Source organism: Narcine bancroftii, chromosome 3, assembly GCF_036971445.1.
Source record: "Narcine bancroftii isolate sNarBan1 chromosome 3, sNarBan1.hap1, whole genome shotgun sequence".
In the NCBI taxonomy this organism is placed as follows: Eukaryota; Metazoa; Chordata; class Chondrichthyes; order Torpediniformes; family Narcinidae; genus Narcine; species Narcine bancroftii.
The window spans coordinates 336,704,834-336,719,787 of record NC_091471.1 but is presented as its reverse complement, the minus strand read 5'-3'; the positions used below and the strand labels follow the sequence as shown (position 1 = coordinate 336,719,787).

Below are 14,954 nucleotides of genomic sequence, written 5' to 3'. Positions count from 1 at the left end.
ATAAAGGAATCTCAAACATAACATTGTGTGAACCAGAAAACACTCTGCCTCTTCCCTGCAGCTCCTCTCTTCTCCGTGACAACCACAGCATGGGACTTGTTACCATGGTGCTTGTGTTTTATGAGGTGACCTTCTTCTGGTCAAGATGCATAATAAACTGTCCTCATTGTATCCTGACCCAACATCCTGCTCCCCTACCAACCCAGTCACACGGCATCCCTCCTGGTTTCTATCCTTATAATGCTTTGCCTTGCCCAGTTCAAAGGTCACATTATTATTTGTTGCAATGACATGAGCTTTCCTGCTGTTACGCAGTTATGTGTCCTAGAGCTGTTACCTATTAATTCATATTTTTATTAGAGATAAGGCATGAAAACAGGCCCTTCTATCTCACGAATGCGCACCACCCAAATGCACCATTGTGACCAATTAACCTCCAAACCCCGCATGTGTACTGCATTTTTCTGGAGAGCTAGGTATCCAAGGTATCCAATCCAATTTTCATCAGTACCAATATAGCATCAACTGTGCACGACAATCCAATGACCTTCTGGGAATGTGGGGTGAATAAAGAAGTGGGATCGATGTTGGATTAGTGACAATAGGTGGTCGGAGGTTGGTGCAGACTTGGTGGCCCGAGGTGCCTTTTTCCATGCTGCATCTCTCAATAGCTCCATGACTCTTCTTAACCCACGCCCACTGAGGCCAGAAAAACTACACTGGCTGAAATTTGCTACCCCTGTAGATGCTGGACATTGCAAAGAGCTTCTTCTATAAACTCTACATCTAGGGGCATAATATACCTAACCTGGTTGGTATCTATTTTTTTCCCTCTCTGGACACTAAAGATGGACAACCATACTGGCTGATATCTGCTAATTCTATAGCTATAGTATGGTATATGGGTGAAGAATGAACAATTGGTGTTAAGCCCAGTGCTGTTATCTTCAACATGGAGTTAATAAGCTACCAGCTGAGGAGCTGAGGAAGACCCACAATTTCTAATTTGTCAATGAATTTGATATGACATCAGAAACCCTGACAAAGTTCTACAGATATGTGGTGGAAAGTGTGTTGACCGGCTACCCCTGAGCATAAAGCCCTCCAAAACATAATGGGCACAGTGCAGGACATCACAGGTAAAAATCCTCCCCTCTATCAAGAATATCTACAGGGAATGCTGTTGCCGGAGAGCAGCAGCAATCGTCAAGGATCCACACCACCCAGCACACGCTTTGTTCTCACTGCTGCCATTAGGAAAGAGGTATTGATGCCACAAGACTTGCACCATCAGGCTCGGGAACAGCTGCTACCCCTCCACCATCAGACTCCTCAACAACAAACTCAATCAGAGACTCATTTAAGGACTCTTACTTGTGCACTTTATTGATTTTTAAAAATTCTCTCTGTAGTGCACAGTCAGTTTGTTTATCTTAGTTATCTGTTTACAGTTATTTATTTGTTTACATGAATACGCTGTGTGGAGTCTTCTTGTGTTACCAATTCTGCTTCGCCTGCAGGAAAAGGAATCTCAGGGTTGTATGTGATGTCATGTATGTACTCTGACAATAAATCTGAAATCTGAATGAAAAGTATCAATTAACTTTCAAAATAAACAAGTGGGAAAATATTAAGTTGCTTCAGCTTTGGGATATTCAATGACCCTTCTAACGTTGAGGAGTCAACAAATGAATGACTTTGGCACAGAATCTTGGAACTGAGCAAGTGAAGCCAATCCAACCAAGAGAGAAGGGATCAAAGTCCACATTTAGAAGCACAAGCTTTCTTGGACAGTTATGTAATTCAGATTTCAGATTTATTGTCAGACATACATGTCATCACATACAACCCGGAGATTCCTTTTACCTGCGGGCGAGGCAGAATTACCAATATTTGGTAGTGCAAAAAATAAACTGTACACAGCTTGAACATATAAACAAGCAAAGAACTGTAAGCAGATAACAAACTTAAACAAACTGACTGCACACTACAGAGAGAATTAAAAAATCAATAAAGTGCACAAGTAAGAGACCTTAAATGAGTCCCTGATTAGAGCTTGTTGTTGAGGGGTCTGATGGTGGAGGGGGAGCAGCTGTTCCTGAACCTGGTGGTGTGAGTCTTGTGGCACCTAGACCTCTTTCCTGATGGCAGCAACAAGAATAGAGCGTGTGCTGGGTGGTGAGGGTCTTTGATGATTGTTGCTGCCCTCGGACAGCAGCATTCCCTGTAGATGCACTCAATATTCGAGAGGGTTTTCCCTGTAATGTCCTGGGTTGTGTCCACTACTGTTTGGAGGGCTTTACACTCAGGAATATTGGTGCACCCCCCCCCCCATATCAGATGCACTTTCCACCTCACCTCTGTAGAAATCTGCCAGGGTTTCTGATGTCATATCAAACTTCCACAAACTCCTGAATTCAGTAACTACAGACTTGGATAAGCTCAGTATCTGGGGATACCATCTGGGGATTCATATTTTGGCAATTAAGGAAGGGAACAATCCTTCATTTGAAAGTAAGTGACCTCTTTGGGTTCAGAAAGGTTTGTTGTGAAGGCTACATTATGTAAAGCAACTGAAAAATGCTATGCCCATATAACTGGCAAACACATAAAGGTATTCCACTGGTGTAATAAAATACATAATTCATAACAGATATAACCATAAAATGTGGTTTAATAGTGTTCATGCTCTGTAATGTTTCATCGAAATTTGTCAACTACTTGTCACGGCTACTTTCCAAAATAACTATGCATTGTTTACTCTCTGATAAATAATCACTTTTAAATTTTTTGAGCACAGAAATGCCTATAATCACCAAATAAAGTGAAGTGCCTTCATGGCTGTCAGCTTTAATCATTGAACGTATGGGGAAGGTCAGTATCTTGCAACTGCAGCAACTCCATCATCGCTGCAATATGTAGCATGATTGTTTTCCATGGAAATTTCTGCCTTTCCATTTATATTTCTCAACAGTTTTTTTTAAAAAAAAAACAGGTTCTGTGCAAGACACAATCCTACTATTATATAGTATTGCCTGCAGATAGATTATGTTCTCAGGCATGTCTCAAGCTGTAGTTCTCAGCAAAGGATTGAAAAGCAGTCGTGATATGGGTTGTAAAACAAGGATCCAATAACACAGACGGTGTGTGCACTTTCAGGTCAATAGTGCAGGACAGCGACTCCTTTCAACTGGAAGAGTATCATGCAAAATGATGAGCAGCTGACAGCACTTTGGAGCCAATATCCATGCACTATTGTACGTCACGCTCCTTGGGTTCTGTATTCATGAGAATGCTTTGGGTAGAAGACGGTTTGCCCTCTGAAAAGGTTGCTGCCAAAACATGCAAGCAAGGTATGACATGGCATCTTTTTACGTTGGCTGATGGGACCTTGTTTTCCGCCCAGCTTATTCTACCATGCAGAGGCCTAACTGGCATGCTCTGGGATATCCCAATTGTCAGGCACTGAGAAGTGGTGTCAAAGGTCAAGCACGACTCAGAAAGATACAAGAAAGACTACCGACCAGCCAGCTGTTTCTCCTTACTCCTTCTCTTTTTCTCCATGCGCCGGAGTCGCTTCTCCTCACGCCGTTTGGCCTCCTCCACCTCCTGGTGCTTGCGGCACTTGTGGAAGTTCTCCACCACCACCCCGACAAACATGTTCAGCACAAAGAAGGCCACGATGAGCAGGAAGGAGATGAAGTAGAGGAGCATCCATGGGTTGTGGTTCATGATCGGCTGAAAACAGGAAGACGGCAACTTTACAGGGATGTGTCTATCAGCCCTTTGTCGACTCTTTGCAAGCTCCATTGCAGCCCTGCTCAATTGTCCATAGACCTTCTACCATACTTTTGGACATCTTGCAGTCCAGATCATAAAAGCCAACTACACAAAAAACTTCTCAAATTTGCCTTATTGCTGACCCGGTTATTGAATATCCTTCCAGTTTCATTCTGTTTATGTTATCTAAGCTCACATAATTTCTGTGTTGTATGGGTTTATGATTTTTATACAGTAACAATCCAGTTCAAAATGTTGATTGGTCATTGTTTGGATCACTCCCATTAGGAATGTTGGAAGTCGACAGTGCAACTTTTATTGGGAAAATTAATGCCATGAAAATGATTAATATATTGCATGGAATAGTGATTGCTCAACCATAGAACTACAGAACACTACAGCACAGAAACAGGCCCATTGGGCCATCCCAAGCTGTCTGTAAGGAGTTTGTACATTCTCCCTGTGTCTGTGCAGGTTTTCCCTGGGGGAAACCTACACATTCGAAATGTGTAAGTTAATTGGGTGCAATTGGACGGCACGGACTCGTGGGCTGAGGTGGCCTGTTACTGTAATGTAAGTCTAAATTTAAAATTAAAAAAGTAAAAAAATTAAAATTTACTCTGTGCTGGACTATTATTCTGCTCATTTCCATAGACCTGCTCCCAAACCATAGTCCTCCAACCCCTCCCACATTTGTATGTATCCACATTTTTCAAAATATCAAAATTAAGCCTGTATTCCCACTTCCACTGGCAGCTTGTTCCACAGTCTCACCACCATGTGAAAAAATTCTTCCCTAATGTCCCTTTTAAACATTTCACCTTTCACCCTTTACTCTCACCTGACCTCAGTGGAAAAAGCCTGCTTACATTTATTCTGTCTATACCCCTTATAATTTTGTATCAAATCTCCCCTCATTCTCTGATGCCCCAGGGAATGAAGTCCTAACGTGTTTAATCTTTCTCTGTAACTCATTTCCTGAATTCCCAGCAAAATCCAAGTAAATCTTCTCTGCACTTTTTCAATCTTATTGATATATTTCCTATAATTAGGTGACCAAAACTGCACATAATACTTCAAATTTGGCCTCACCAATGTCTTATACAACTTCATAACATCCCAAGTGCTATTCAATACTATGTTAAATACTATTGTTCAAGATTTCAGCATTAACCAAAAATGAGCAGAAGAGCTCTCCCTGGTGACCTAATCTGCACTTTTTCTCGACCAAATTCAATTACAAACCAGGTACAACCACACTGTTAATTTTGGAGTCATGCTCTATGCTGTTTTACACATAACAATAGTGAACACACTTGAAAAAAATGTATTTCATTGGTTGGTTGTGAAAAATGTTTCATATCTGTAAATACTTCTATCTTTTGTTAGGAATTTTGGTGATATCACATCAATATATGATGCCAAATGTTTTCAAGAGTTCTCAGACGGATAGGAGTCATGCCTTATGGCAAATGCAAGGAGCAGACTCAACAGCATCACAAGGCAAATCTCCTTTCCACTTAGGGTGTGTAATGTCGCAAACAGAACTCACGATAATTAAACATGTTACCTGTTGATCCACTCCCACTGCATCCAAACCGTCGTACATAATGTCAACCCACCCATCTTTCGATGCAAGAACAAACAAGGACATCAGGGCCTATAAGTTTGAGAACAGGTAACATTAGATTCGGTAATGTGCAATAAATCATATATCATGGCGGGAAGTGGGGGGAGTGTAGGGAGAGGGGAAGGGGTCATTACTAAACTTAGTTTTGGCAATGGAATAAATAATGACATGAGAAATGCTTACTCCAGCTGTGTCCAATCCCATCTAGCAAACACTCTAATCTCTTGCCACTTAAACAGCACTCATCACGTCAGGATTATTACATTTTCACTTCCAAGATTTAATGCATGCCAAATGTTAAAATTAACAAAGCAATGATAAATGGTTCAGAATGTGGGACAGATGACAGCGTTGGCATTCAAAGTTTAAGATGAAGTGATACCTGGGTAAAATATATTGACATAACAGGGGAGGATGGACCATAAAAGCTGTTCCCCTAATTTTCATGAAATTTAGAGTCAAAGGCAGAATTTTGGGAAATACTAAGGGATTTGGAAGATCCAGTTTGACTGCCACGGGGGCCAGGCTTGCTGGGCTTTCACAGCATTGTTCCAGGACCAGAAATTGCAATGGTTCCTGACCCCAAGGTGAATCTCTGGAACTCTCTGCCCCTGAGGCCAAATCATTGGATGTATTTAAGGAGGAGGTGGAGAAATCTTTGAAAGACTCGAGGAACTGAAGGTTATGGGGAACAGCCCAGCAGAGGAGTTGAGGCTAGCGCAGCTCAACCTTGATCACATTGAATGGCAGGACAGGTTCAAGAGGATGAGTGAAAACATCAAAATGCTTGGGAACCCAGCCGATCTTTTCAGCGTCTATAGGAGACAAAGATATATTCCTGACGTTTTGGGCATGAGTCCTTCTTCATGGTTTCCTTTTTCCTTGAAGAAGGATTCAGGCCCGAAACGTCGGCAATATATCGTTGGCTCCTATAGACGCTGAAAAGACCGGCTGAGTTCCCCCAACATTTTGGTGTTCTTACTTCAATCACAGCATCTGCAGGCTATCATGATTCACTCAAGGGGCCAAATGGCCAATTCCTGCTTCCATGTTCTTGTGTTCTTTCAGTTAACAAATTTGAAGGGAATGGATAAAGGAAGCAAAGGGATAGTTCATTTTTTTAAATTGCTTTAGTAATTTTCATTATTTATGTGTGAAAGACACTTTTAGTGGCCTTTCTGTTAATAATGTTTGTAATAATTTTAAATTGTCTGACAGGTTTTTTATATATCAATGAAGGGGAATGATCTAGAAACTATTAATCCTCAATTTTTACATTTATGAGGATGTTGCCAGGACTCAGGGGCCCAAGCTATAGGGAGAGGTTGAGCAGTTAGGACTTTATTCCGCAGAGCGCAGGAGGATGAGGGGTGACCTCATAGAGGGGTACAAAATCATGAGGGGTTTGGATGAACGCAGTTCTTTTTTTCACCCAGAGTAGGGAGATTGAGAACTAGAGGACATAGGTGAGGGAGGAGAGATTTAATAGGAAACTGAAGGGCAACTATTTTACACAGAGGGTGATGAGTGTATGAAACAAGTTGCCAGAGGAGGTGGTTGAGGCAGGTCTATTGCAATGTTTAGGAAATATTTAGATGGATACATAGATAGGTTGGGTTTTGAGCGTAATGGGCCAAGAGAAACTGGTATGTGCGTGACATCTTTGGTCAGCATGGACATTTTGAGCCAAACAGCCAGTTTCCTCGCTGTACGATGCTGTAATTATGACCAATTACAGCTTTGACATGTTCTTGAAGACCAGCCTTTGACATTTCCAGCCACCATTGGCTCTCAGAATGATTGTGGGGCTGAGACACCTCGGTCCCCCAGCCTCCTCACGCCAAAGTCAGGCACTGCTGGGCTCCAAGATATAAATGACGAGTGGGATAGGCTCCCAGTATTGCAAGAGGGCAAATGCTAGAGTGAGAAACTAAAGGGTGGAATCAAGCCAGTTGGATTTAGCTCAGTACTTCCAAACCACAATCACACAAAACCTCACACATTTGTATGATGTAAGCATGTCTCTGTTGATGGAATTCTCTCTTGTTGCATCAGGAATGAGCCAAGATTCAAATACATTATCCCAGATCCAAAATCTTTAAATATTTGATTGATTAATTCATTGGAAAAAAACATTCTGGTAAAAGCCAACATGCCAATTGGAACTGGTTCAGGGTACCTCTTGGCAGAGGTTCATGTTAGTATAGACCATAAACTGGCCTTGGAATCCATAGCCTTCTGCCTCAGGAGCGGAGGGTACTACCAATGAAGACAGTCAACAACATGTTACCAACAGACACAGTCAATGATGTAATACCAACAGACACAGTCACTAACTTGTTCAGATACTTTAACATTGAGGACTGCCAGTGGTATGGATGTACAGTTGTAGAGATCTCAGACCTACCAGGCTTCTCACTCAAATCACGTTAAGTACTCATTATAACCAATCCCAGAAGTAAACCTGAGAATGCATGGACATAGAATAGGCATTTGATGCATCAAGACTGAGAACTTCCAGATTCCTAACATTCAGGGATGTGTCACTCACAGAGAAAGGGACACTGGGTGGCATGATCTTGTGGGCTGAAATGGCCTGTTACCGGGTTGTATATATAAATTAAATTCCTTCAAACAGGACACTAAAACATCGTGTCGCACTATGGCACCAGAACAGAGTCTAGAAAAAGTCACTAATCTGACAGTCACTGAACATCTAATATAATTTTGCATTAATTTCTTGAGAACTCATACTTTTCTATTGCACAAACCTTCAAAACTGTCAGTAACACATGCAGTTGTACCTGTCTATATGTGCTGAAGTCAACTAACATCAGGAGATTTGTTAAAATGAGTAGAAATGGCAAAATGTTTGGGTGTAGAAATGGTAAAAGCATACTCAGTGGTTCTGACAGAAAGGCTGCACCATCAACAGCTCCAAAGGTAAGTTTAGAGTTCATGCGCACATTAACATGTTCCCTAAACCCTGTCATACCTGCCCCAAGTTGTCAAAGTTGTACTTGTGTCGGATCCACTTGTAGTTGGCTTCAATGCAGTCAGATTTGTTGGTGACATTTCTCATGTCTTCCCCAAGACAGAAGTAAAACTTTCCTTTGAAGAGCTGAAATATAAAAAAAAAGACATGCTCAGTTTGGAACTGTCGATATGCAAAGGTTGTTTTCTTATGAAAATTGAAAAGAAGTGCAATTATGAAGTGGGATATCAAAGTTCTTTCAGCCCATTGTATCCTAGGAATCAAAATACATTTCTTTGCACAGCACACCAATTTTCTCTTTAAGGATTTATACAATTTGCTTTTGAAAATTGCTGTTGAATCCATGCCAGTCATTCCAGATAGTAACACCATGGGTACAATGCAATGCAGTCAGAGTTGGACTGCATAAAACGAGCCCTTCAGCCACCTCTTTGCCCATCATATCACATTTGCCTGCATTGTGACTGGATCCAAAATGTTTGAAAGAACAGAAATCAGTCACTCAATGGATCATTCAGGAATTGGATGGACGGTGAGCATTAATTTCTTTTCAACAGGCTTTCCCCAGTCTACCTCAGTAAAGTGCCAAGAGGAGTAACCTTTGAGAAGGGATAGGCATTTTACAATGGGAATAAATCCAAAATTAAGCGTAAGTGAGCTCAGGCTTCTAGGAACATAGGGTTTTCAGCTGACATGATACAGAAGAAAATTAGGCTTTATAACCAGAAAAAGTTCAAAGTTAAGGAGTGTTCCTTAATGGCAGAGGCAGGAAAAATTAGAATGGAAAATTAAGGGAATAACTGAAATTTTGAAACATATTTTGCATTTATCTTGACAGTAATAAACATATAGTACTAGAAATAATGACAAAGAATGCTCAAATGTGCATGGAATGAGTTAAATAATTCATTGCAAAAAGAAAATAAATAGATACTTAAAGTCTGAATTGAAAATGCTGGAAATATTCTGCAGATTAGACACTACCCGTGGAGAGACAAACAGATTTAACAATTCGGTTATCTGACCTTTCACCCCGGTTTCTCTTTCTGACCCATTGATTATTTCTAGCATTTTTCATTTGTTATCAAAATAATCCTCATGAAATATAAAATATGAGCAAAATGAATGGCAGTAGAAGTTGAACTGATAAGCTACATTATAGGGGCATTCAAAAGACTCTTAGATGGGCACATAGTTGTGAGCATTATGGAGGTGAGGTGGGGAAAGATTACAATTTTGTGGAAATGGGTTTACACAAGTTGGCACAACACCATGGACTGAAGGGCCTGTATTGTGCTGTAATGTTCTATAATCTATTTTATGATCTTCAAAGAGGTGCTGCAGAGAGGATGGATTTTTTTTGGAATATTTTATTTAATACTCTAAACACGCAGTAACTATAATGATTATAATATACAGATATAAAAAAACCCCAAATTGATTACATACACGATAGTTTTCAACCCATCCCAAAACCCCTCCCTCCCTCCCAACTTTCCTCACCCCAAAAAGAAAGAAAAATAATTTGAAAAATAAAATACATGAAAAAAATATAAAAGGAAAAAGTAACAAAGAATCTTGGTTTACAGAGAGCAATGTTGTGCAATGTAACTCATCAGTTCTAACAATAAAGTATATAGGAGAATTCTGGAGGTTCGGTGGGGGGGGGGGAGTAAAAAGGATATCACTAGAAATTTAATCCCATTACCGGAGTGTCCAGGTGCCAAATTTGTAAAAACACAGAATATTTATTTCTTAGATTATAAATAATTTTTTCCAAAGAAATACAACTTTGTATTTCACCATGCCACAGTGGCAATGTTAAAGATGTATCTGATTTCCAAGATTCGGAGCCGAACAGGAGTGTGGGTATGACAACGGCTCTGTACACGCTAATCTTTGTGAGGTTTTTCAGTTGGTTGTTTTTCCAGACTCTTTTGTGTAGTCTTCCAAAGGCGCTATTTGCCTTGGCGAGTCTGTTGTCTATCTCGTTGTCGATCCTTGCATCCGATGAAATGGTGCAGCCGAGATAGGTAAACTGGTTGACCGTTTTGAGTTTTGTGTGCCTGATGGAGATGTGGGGGGGCTGGTAGTCATGGTGGGGAGCTGGCTGATGGAGGACCTCAGTTTTCTTCAGGCTGACTTTCAGGCCAAACATTTTGGCAGTTTCCGCAAAACAGGACGTCAAGCGCTGAAGAGCTGGCTCTGAATGGGCAACTAAAGCGGCATCGTCTGCAAAGAGTAGTTCACGGACAAGTTTCTCTTGTGTCTTGGTGTGAGCTTGCAGGCGCCTCAGATTGAAGAGACTGCTATCCGTGCGGTACCGGATGTAAACGGCGTCTTCATTGTTGAGGTCTTTCATGGCTTGTTTCAGCATCATGCTGAAGAAGATTGAAAAGAGGGTTGGTGAGAGAACGCAGCCTTGCTTCACGCCATTGTTAATGGAGAAGGGTTCAGAGAGCTCATTGCTGCATCTGACCCGACCTTGTTGGTTTGGTTTTCGTGCAGTTGGATAACCTTTTCTGCTCTGAATCATGGGTCCTCTACCGGCATCACCTACGGCTCCTAGAACGCTTCCACCAGCGTTGTCTCCGCTCCATCCTCAACATTCATTGGAGCGACTTCATCACCAACATCGAAGTATTCGAGCTGGCAGAGTCCGCAAGCATCGAATCCATGCTGCTGAAGATCCAACTGCACTGGGTAGGTCCGTCTCCAGAATGGAGGACCATCACCTTCCCAAGATCGTGTTCTATGGCGAGCTCTCCAATGGCCACTCAGACAGAGGTGCACTCAGAAGAGGTACAAGGACTGCCTCAAGAAATCTCTTGGTGCCTGCCCCATTGACCACCGCCAGTGGGCTGATATCACCTCAAACCGTGCATCTTGGCGCCTCACAGTTCATCGGGTAGCAACCTCCTTTGAAGAAGACCGCAGAGCCCACCTCACTGACAAAAGACAAAGGAGGAAAAACCCAACACCCAACCAACCAATTTTCCACTGCAACCGTATCTGCCTGTCCCGCATCGGGCTTGTCAGCCACAAACGAGCCTGCAGCTGACGTGAACATTTACCCCCTCCATAAATCTTCATCTGCGAAGCCAAGCCAAAGAAGAAGATCTGATTTCCAAGTAATTGCAATATGTTTCCTCGTAATTGCTAATGGTAATTTGACAAATTTCAATTGATAAATCGACAGTTTTGATTAGGAGCAGTTCCTTCAATATTATCTTATAAAAACAGATCAGGATTTAACAGAAAAATGTAAAAAATTACTTATAGACACCCAAAAAGTCTCACCTTTGGATAAGACCATGTTGAATGTATAAAAGATCCTACATCCTCACCACATCTAAAACAATGATCTGATAAATCTGATTTTAGTCCATTCAAATTCTGTGGTGTAAGATATAATTGATGGAAAAATTTATGTTGAATTAATCTATACCTTACATTAATATATTAGTCATAGATCTCTACATAAATTTTCCCGAATTTGTTGATCTATCATAATATTTAAATCTGTTTCCCATCTCTGCCTAGATCTATACAATTCTAATTTAGGAGTTTCTTCTTGCAATAACGAATATATCAGAGATAATTTTTTTAAACATTTCCACTCCTAATAAGAAGTCCTACCTCAGTACAATTAGACAAAACAGTGGACTCTTGAGGGGTGATCTTTCAAAACCTCTGTGATTCTGGTATGTAGTAAACGTGGTAATTTAAGAAGCAGGATGGGGCAATCATCTATTTGACTGCTATCAGTTGTCAGAGAAATGCTGGAATCCATTATGAAGAATCAGGTGATTGAACATTTATAAAAACATAAAATGTTGAGGCATAATAACATCTTTATGAATGAAAAATAGTGCTTGGCAGATCAAAGATTTTTTTAATGCAGCTAGTAAACAAAAGGGATCTCTATGGAACCCCAGGGTATGGGAGTTGCACCACTACACAGGGAGTTTAGACCAAGGATAGAGAAATCCCCTACTTGCAGATGCAAAAGCAGCCAAAACTTTCTTTCCAGGACACAGAGAGCCATATCCTTGGGCATTGTACCCAAGGTCAAGGGGAGCCACCCTATCAACAATGAGGTCGTAAGCCTCCATCAACCAGATGCTGAGCCTCTATCCTTGGATCGACCTTGGGAGAGAGCAGACCCATTGATCCCACCCTTTTGTGTATGCCGAGCCCCACCCTAGTAAGCAGACAGCCCCTTCCCTTGTCAGTTCAACTCTCACTCGGATCGAGAGCTCCCACTTCTGCACACTGATATGACTTGTAGAATCGTACCTGTACACCTAGGATACCAAAGATGATGAAGAATGCGCAGCAGATGACCACAATATTTCCAATGGGTTTCAGGGAGGACATGAGTGTTTCGACAACGAGTTTAAGGCCAGGTGCTCGACTGATTACCCTGCGATAAGCAATGACAACATGTCAGGGATAATTGACATGAGTGTTTTTGACATCACATTTCCCACAAATTTAAAGTACACCACTATTTTTTGACCCTTTTCCACAGTAGTATCTCTGGTACCACCTTGATGGAACTTCATTCTCTGAACAAGTTTACCATGCATTTATTTTATTGAAATGAGAATGTTTTTTTTTTAAACTTCACTTACCCATCAAATTGAATTATCCTCAAAAATGACCAACCCTACCTCACCAAAGAAAGTGATCAACTTACTCAAATGCCATTTACCTTGATTGAGCAAATGCTTTTTACAAAAGTAATTTTTGTCCTGGTTATTGTTTGAAATGGAAGTAAGTATCCAGAATTGAACAGACAAATGCTGGTATATGCTAGCATGCCTTCATGAGGGGTCCAGGCCCGAAACGTTGGTTACCTTTGCTTCCTCTAGATGCTGTGTGACCTGTTGAGTGTCTCCAGCACTTTGCTATATTGTGCTGGTATATTCAACAAGTTAGGAAGCATCTGTGGAGAGAGAAACAAATCTGTGGATGACCCTTTGTCCTGGCTTTGTTCCTTGCTCCACAGATTCTTCTTGATCTGATGAATATTTCCAGCATTCTGTGTTTTAATCGTTCTTTAGTGTTTCTTACTTCAGCCTATCATGCTCACATTCAAGGGGAAGTTCCATCCTCAAAAATCCAGGCCACGACATCTTCAGACTGAATGACATTTCTCCTTTAACACTGCTGAACCTTTTAAGAAAATTACTCTTTGATCTTATCCTACTCAATTTGTGGCTGACTCCTTTTCAATAACTGCATATGTTTAATGTTTATTTTAACAGCTTTAATAGTGTAATTCATTATCACCTCAATAATAGCCTTATCATAACAAAAAAAAATGGAGCCACACAGAAAGATAACTCATACAAGTGACCCAAAGCATCACCGAAATGTTTGGTTTTAGTGCCATTTAACAAGAGGACATGAGTTAAGAATTAAGGGGCAGAGGTTTAGAGGTAACAAGAGGGGGAACTTCTTTACTCAGAGAGTGGTAGCCGTGTGGAATGATCTTCCAGGAGAAATAGTGGCGGCGGAGTCAATTGTATTATTTAAGAAAAGGTTGGACAGGTTTATGGATGAGAAGAAGATGGAGGGTTATGGGCATTGTGCAGGGAGGTGGGACTAGAAAGGGGTGTTTGGTTCGGTGCGGACTAGAAGGGCCTAATGGCCTGTTTCCGTGCTGTAATTGTTATGTTATATGTTATGTTACATTAACTCGGTTATTTTAAACTGAGACATGATTACCAATGAAAAACCAACATTCACAGTTCAGAATGAGAGGACAGGTATTGTGTGAGTGAGAGGAATGGAGTACATTACAAGGTTAGGAATGGGGAAGGCTAGAGTGTATTTAAAACTAAGGATGGCAAATCTTCCATCACAACTAGCTAGGTGCTACCACTGACCAGAAGCTTAATTAGTCCTGAAAAGCAAATACTGAGGCTATAATACCAGGATCAGAGGTTGGATAATTTGTGGTGATTGCTGTTAATTGCTATAATCTTTCACCATCTCTCCCTTTGCTTAGAGGAATTGCATTCAAAATGCTAACTACTATGCAAGGCAAAATGACCCACTTATCTGGAACCTGATCCTTCGATTTAAACAATCACTCCTTCCATAGTATCTCTGGCACCAGTTTACACCATCTGTGGCAAAGTGCCACGTCTCCTTCCAACCGGCAACATCTTCTACCTGCAAGTGGAAAGTAGAGCACAAATACGCCAACTCATCTCATGGCCTCAACATTTGGTGCAGCCTCAGGGCCGACATGGAGCATGGAATCATCCTCTAGAGAATTAATGTTTGCCTGAGACAGGGACTTTACTCGCCCCCACATTAAGTTGAAGTAAATCTCTGCTTTTTCAGTACTGGATGTTAGACAAGCCAATGTACAACTCAGAAAGTTTTGGGATCAAGAGAAGTGCTGCAAAGTAGAACTAGGTGTTGTCTCGATGATGTGGAACTTGAGGCAAAGAAGAGCATCAAGTGTTGATTAGTCCCAGGTTGACACCAGATGTAATGGTAGGGGAGCAGTAAGAGAGGCAATTACAAATT

The 14,954-nt window shown here is 41.1% G+C and overlaps 1 protein-coding gene across 1 annotated transcript in view; it reads right to left on the bottom strand.

The window, feature by feature from the left end:
• Nucleotides 1–14,954, bottom strand: part of cacna1g (calcium channel, voltage-dependent, T type, alpha 1G subunit) — a 341,612-nt gene that overhangs the window by 98,465 nt on the left and 228,193 nt on the right. Inside the window, exons 28-31 of the mRNA XM_069923288.1 lie at nt 12,705–12,831; nt 8,406–8,531; nt 5,351–5,440; nt 3,525–3,738 (exon numbers count right to left, since the gene is read on the bottom strand). Coding sequence (XP_069779389.1) covers nt 3,525–3,738; nt 5,351–5,440; nt 8,406–8,531; nt 12,705–12,831 — 557 coding nt within the window. The remainder of the gene's footprint in view (nt 1–3,524; nt 3,739–5,350; nt 5,441–8,405; nt 8,532–12,704; nt 12,832–14,954) is intronic.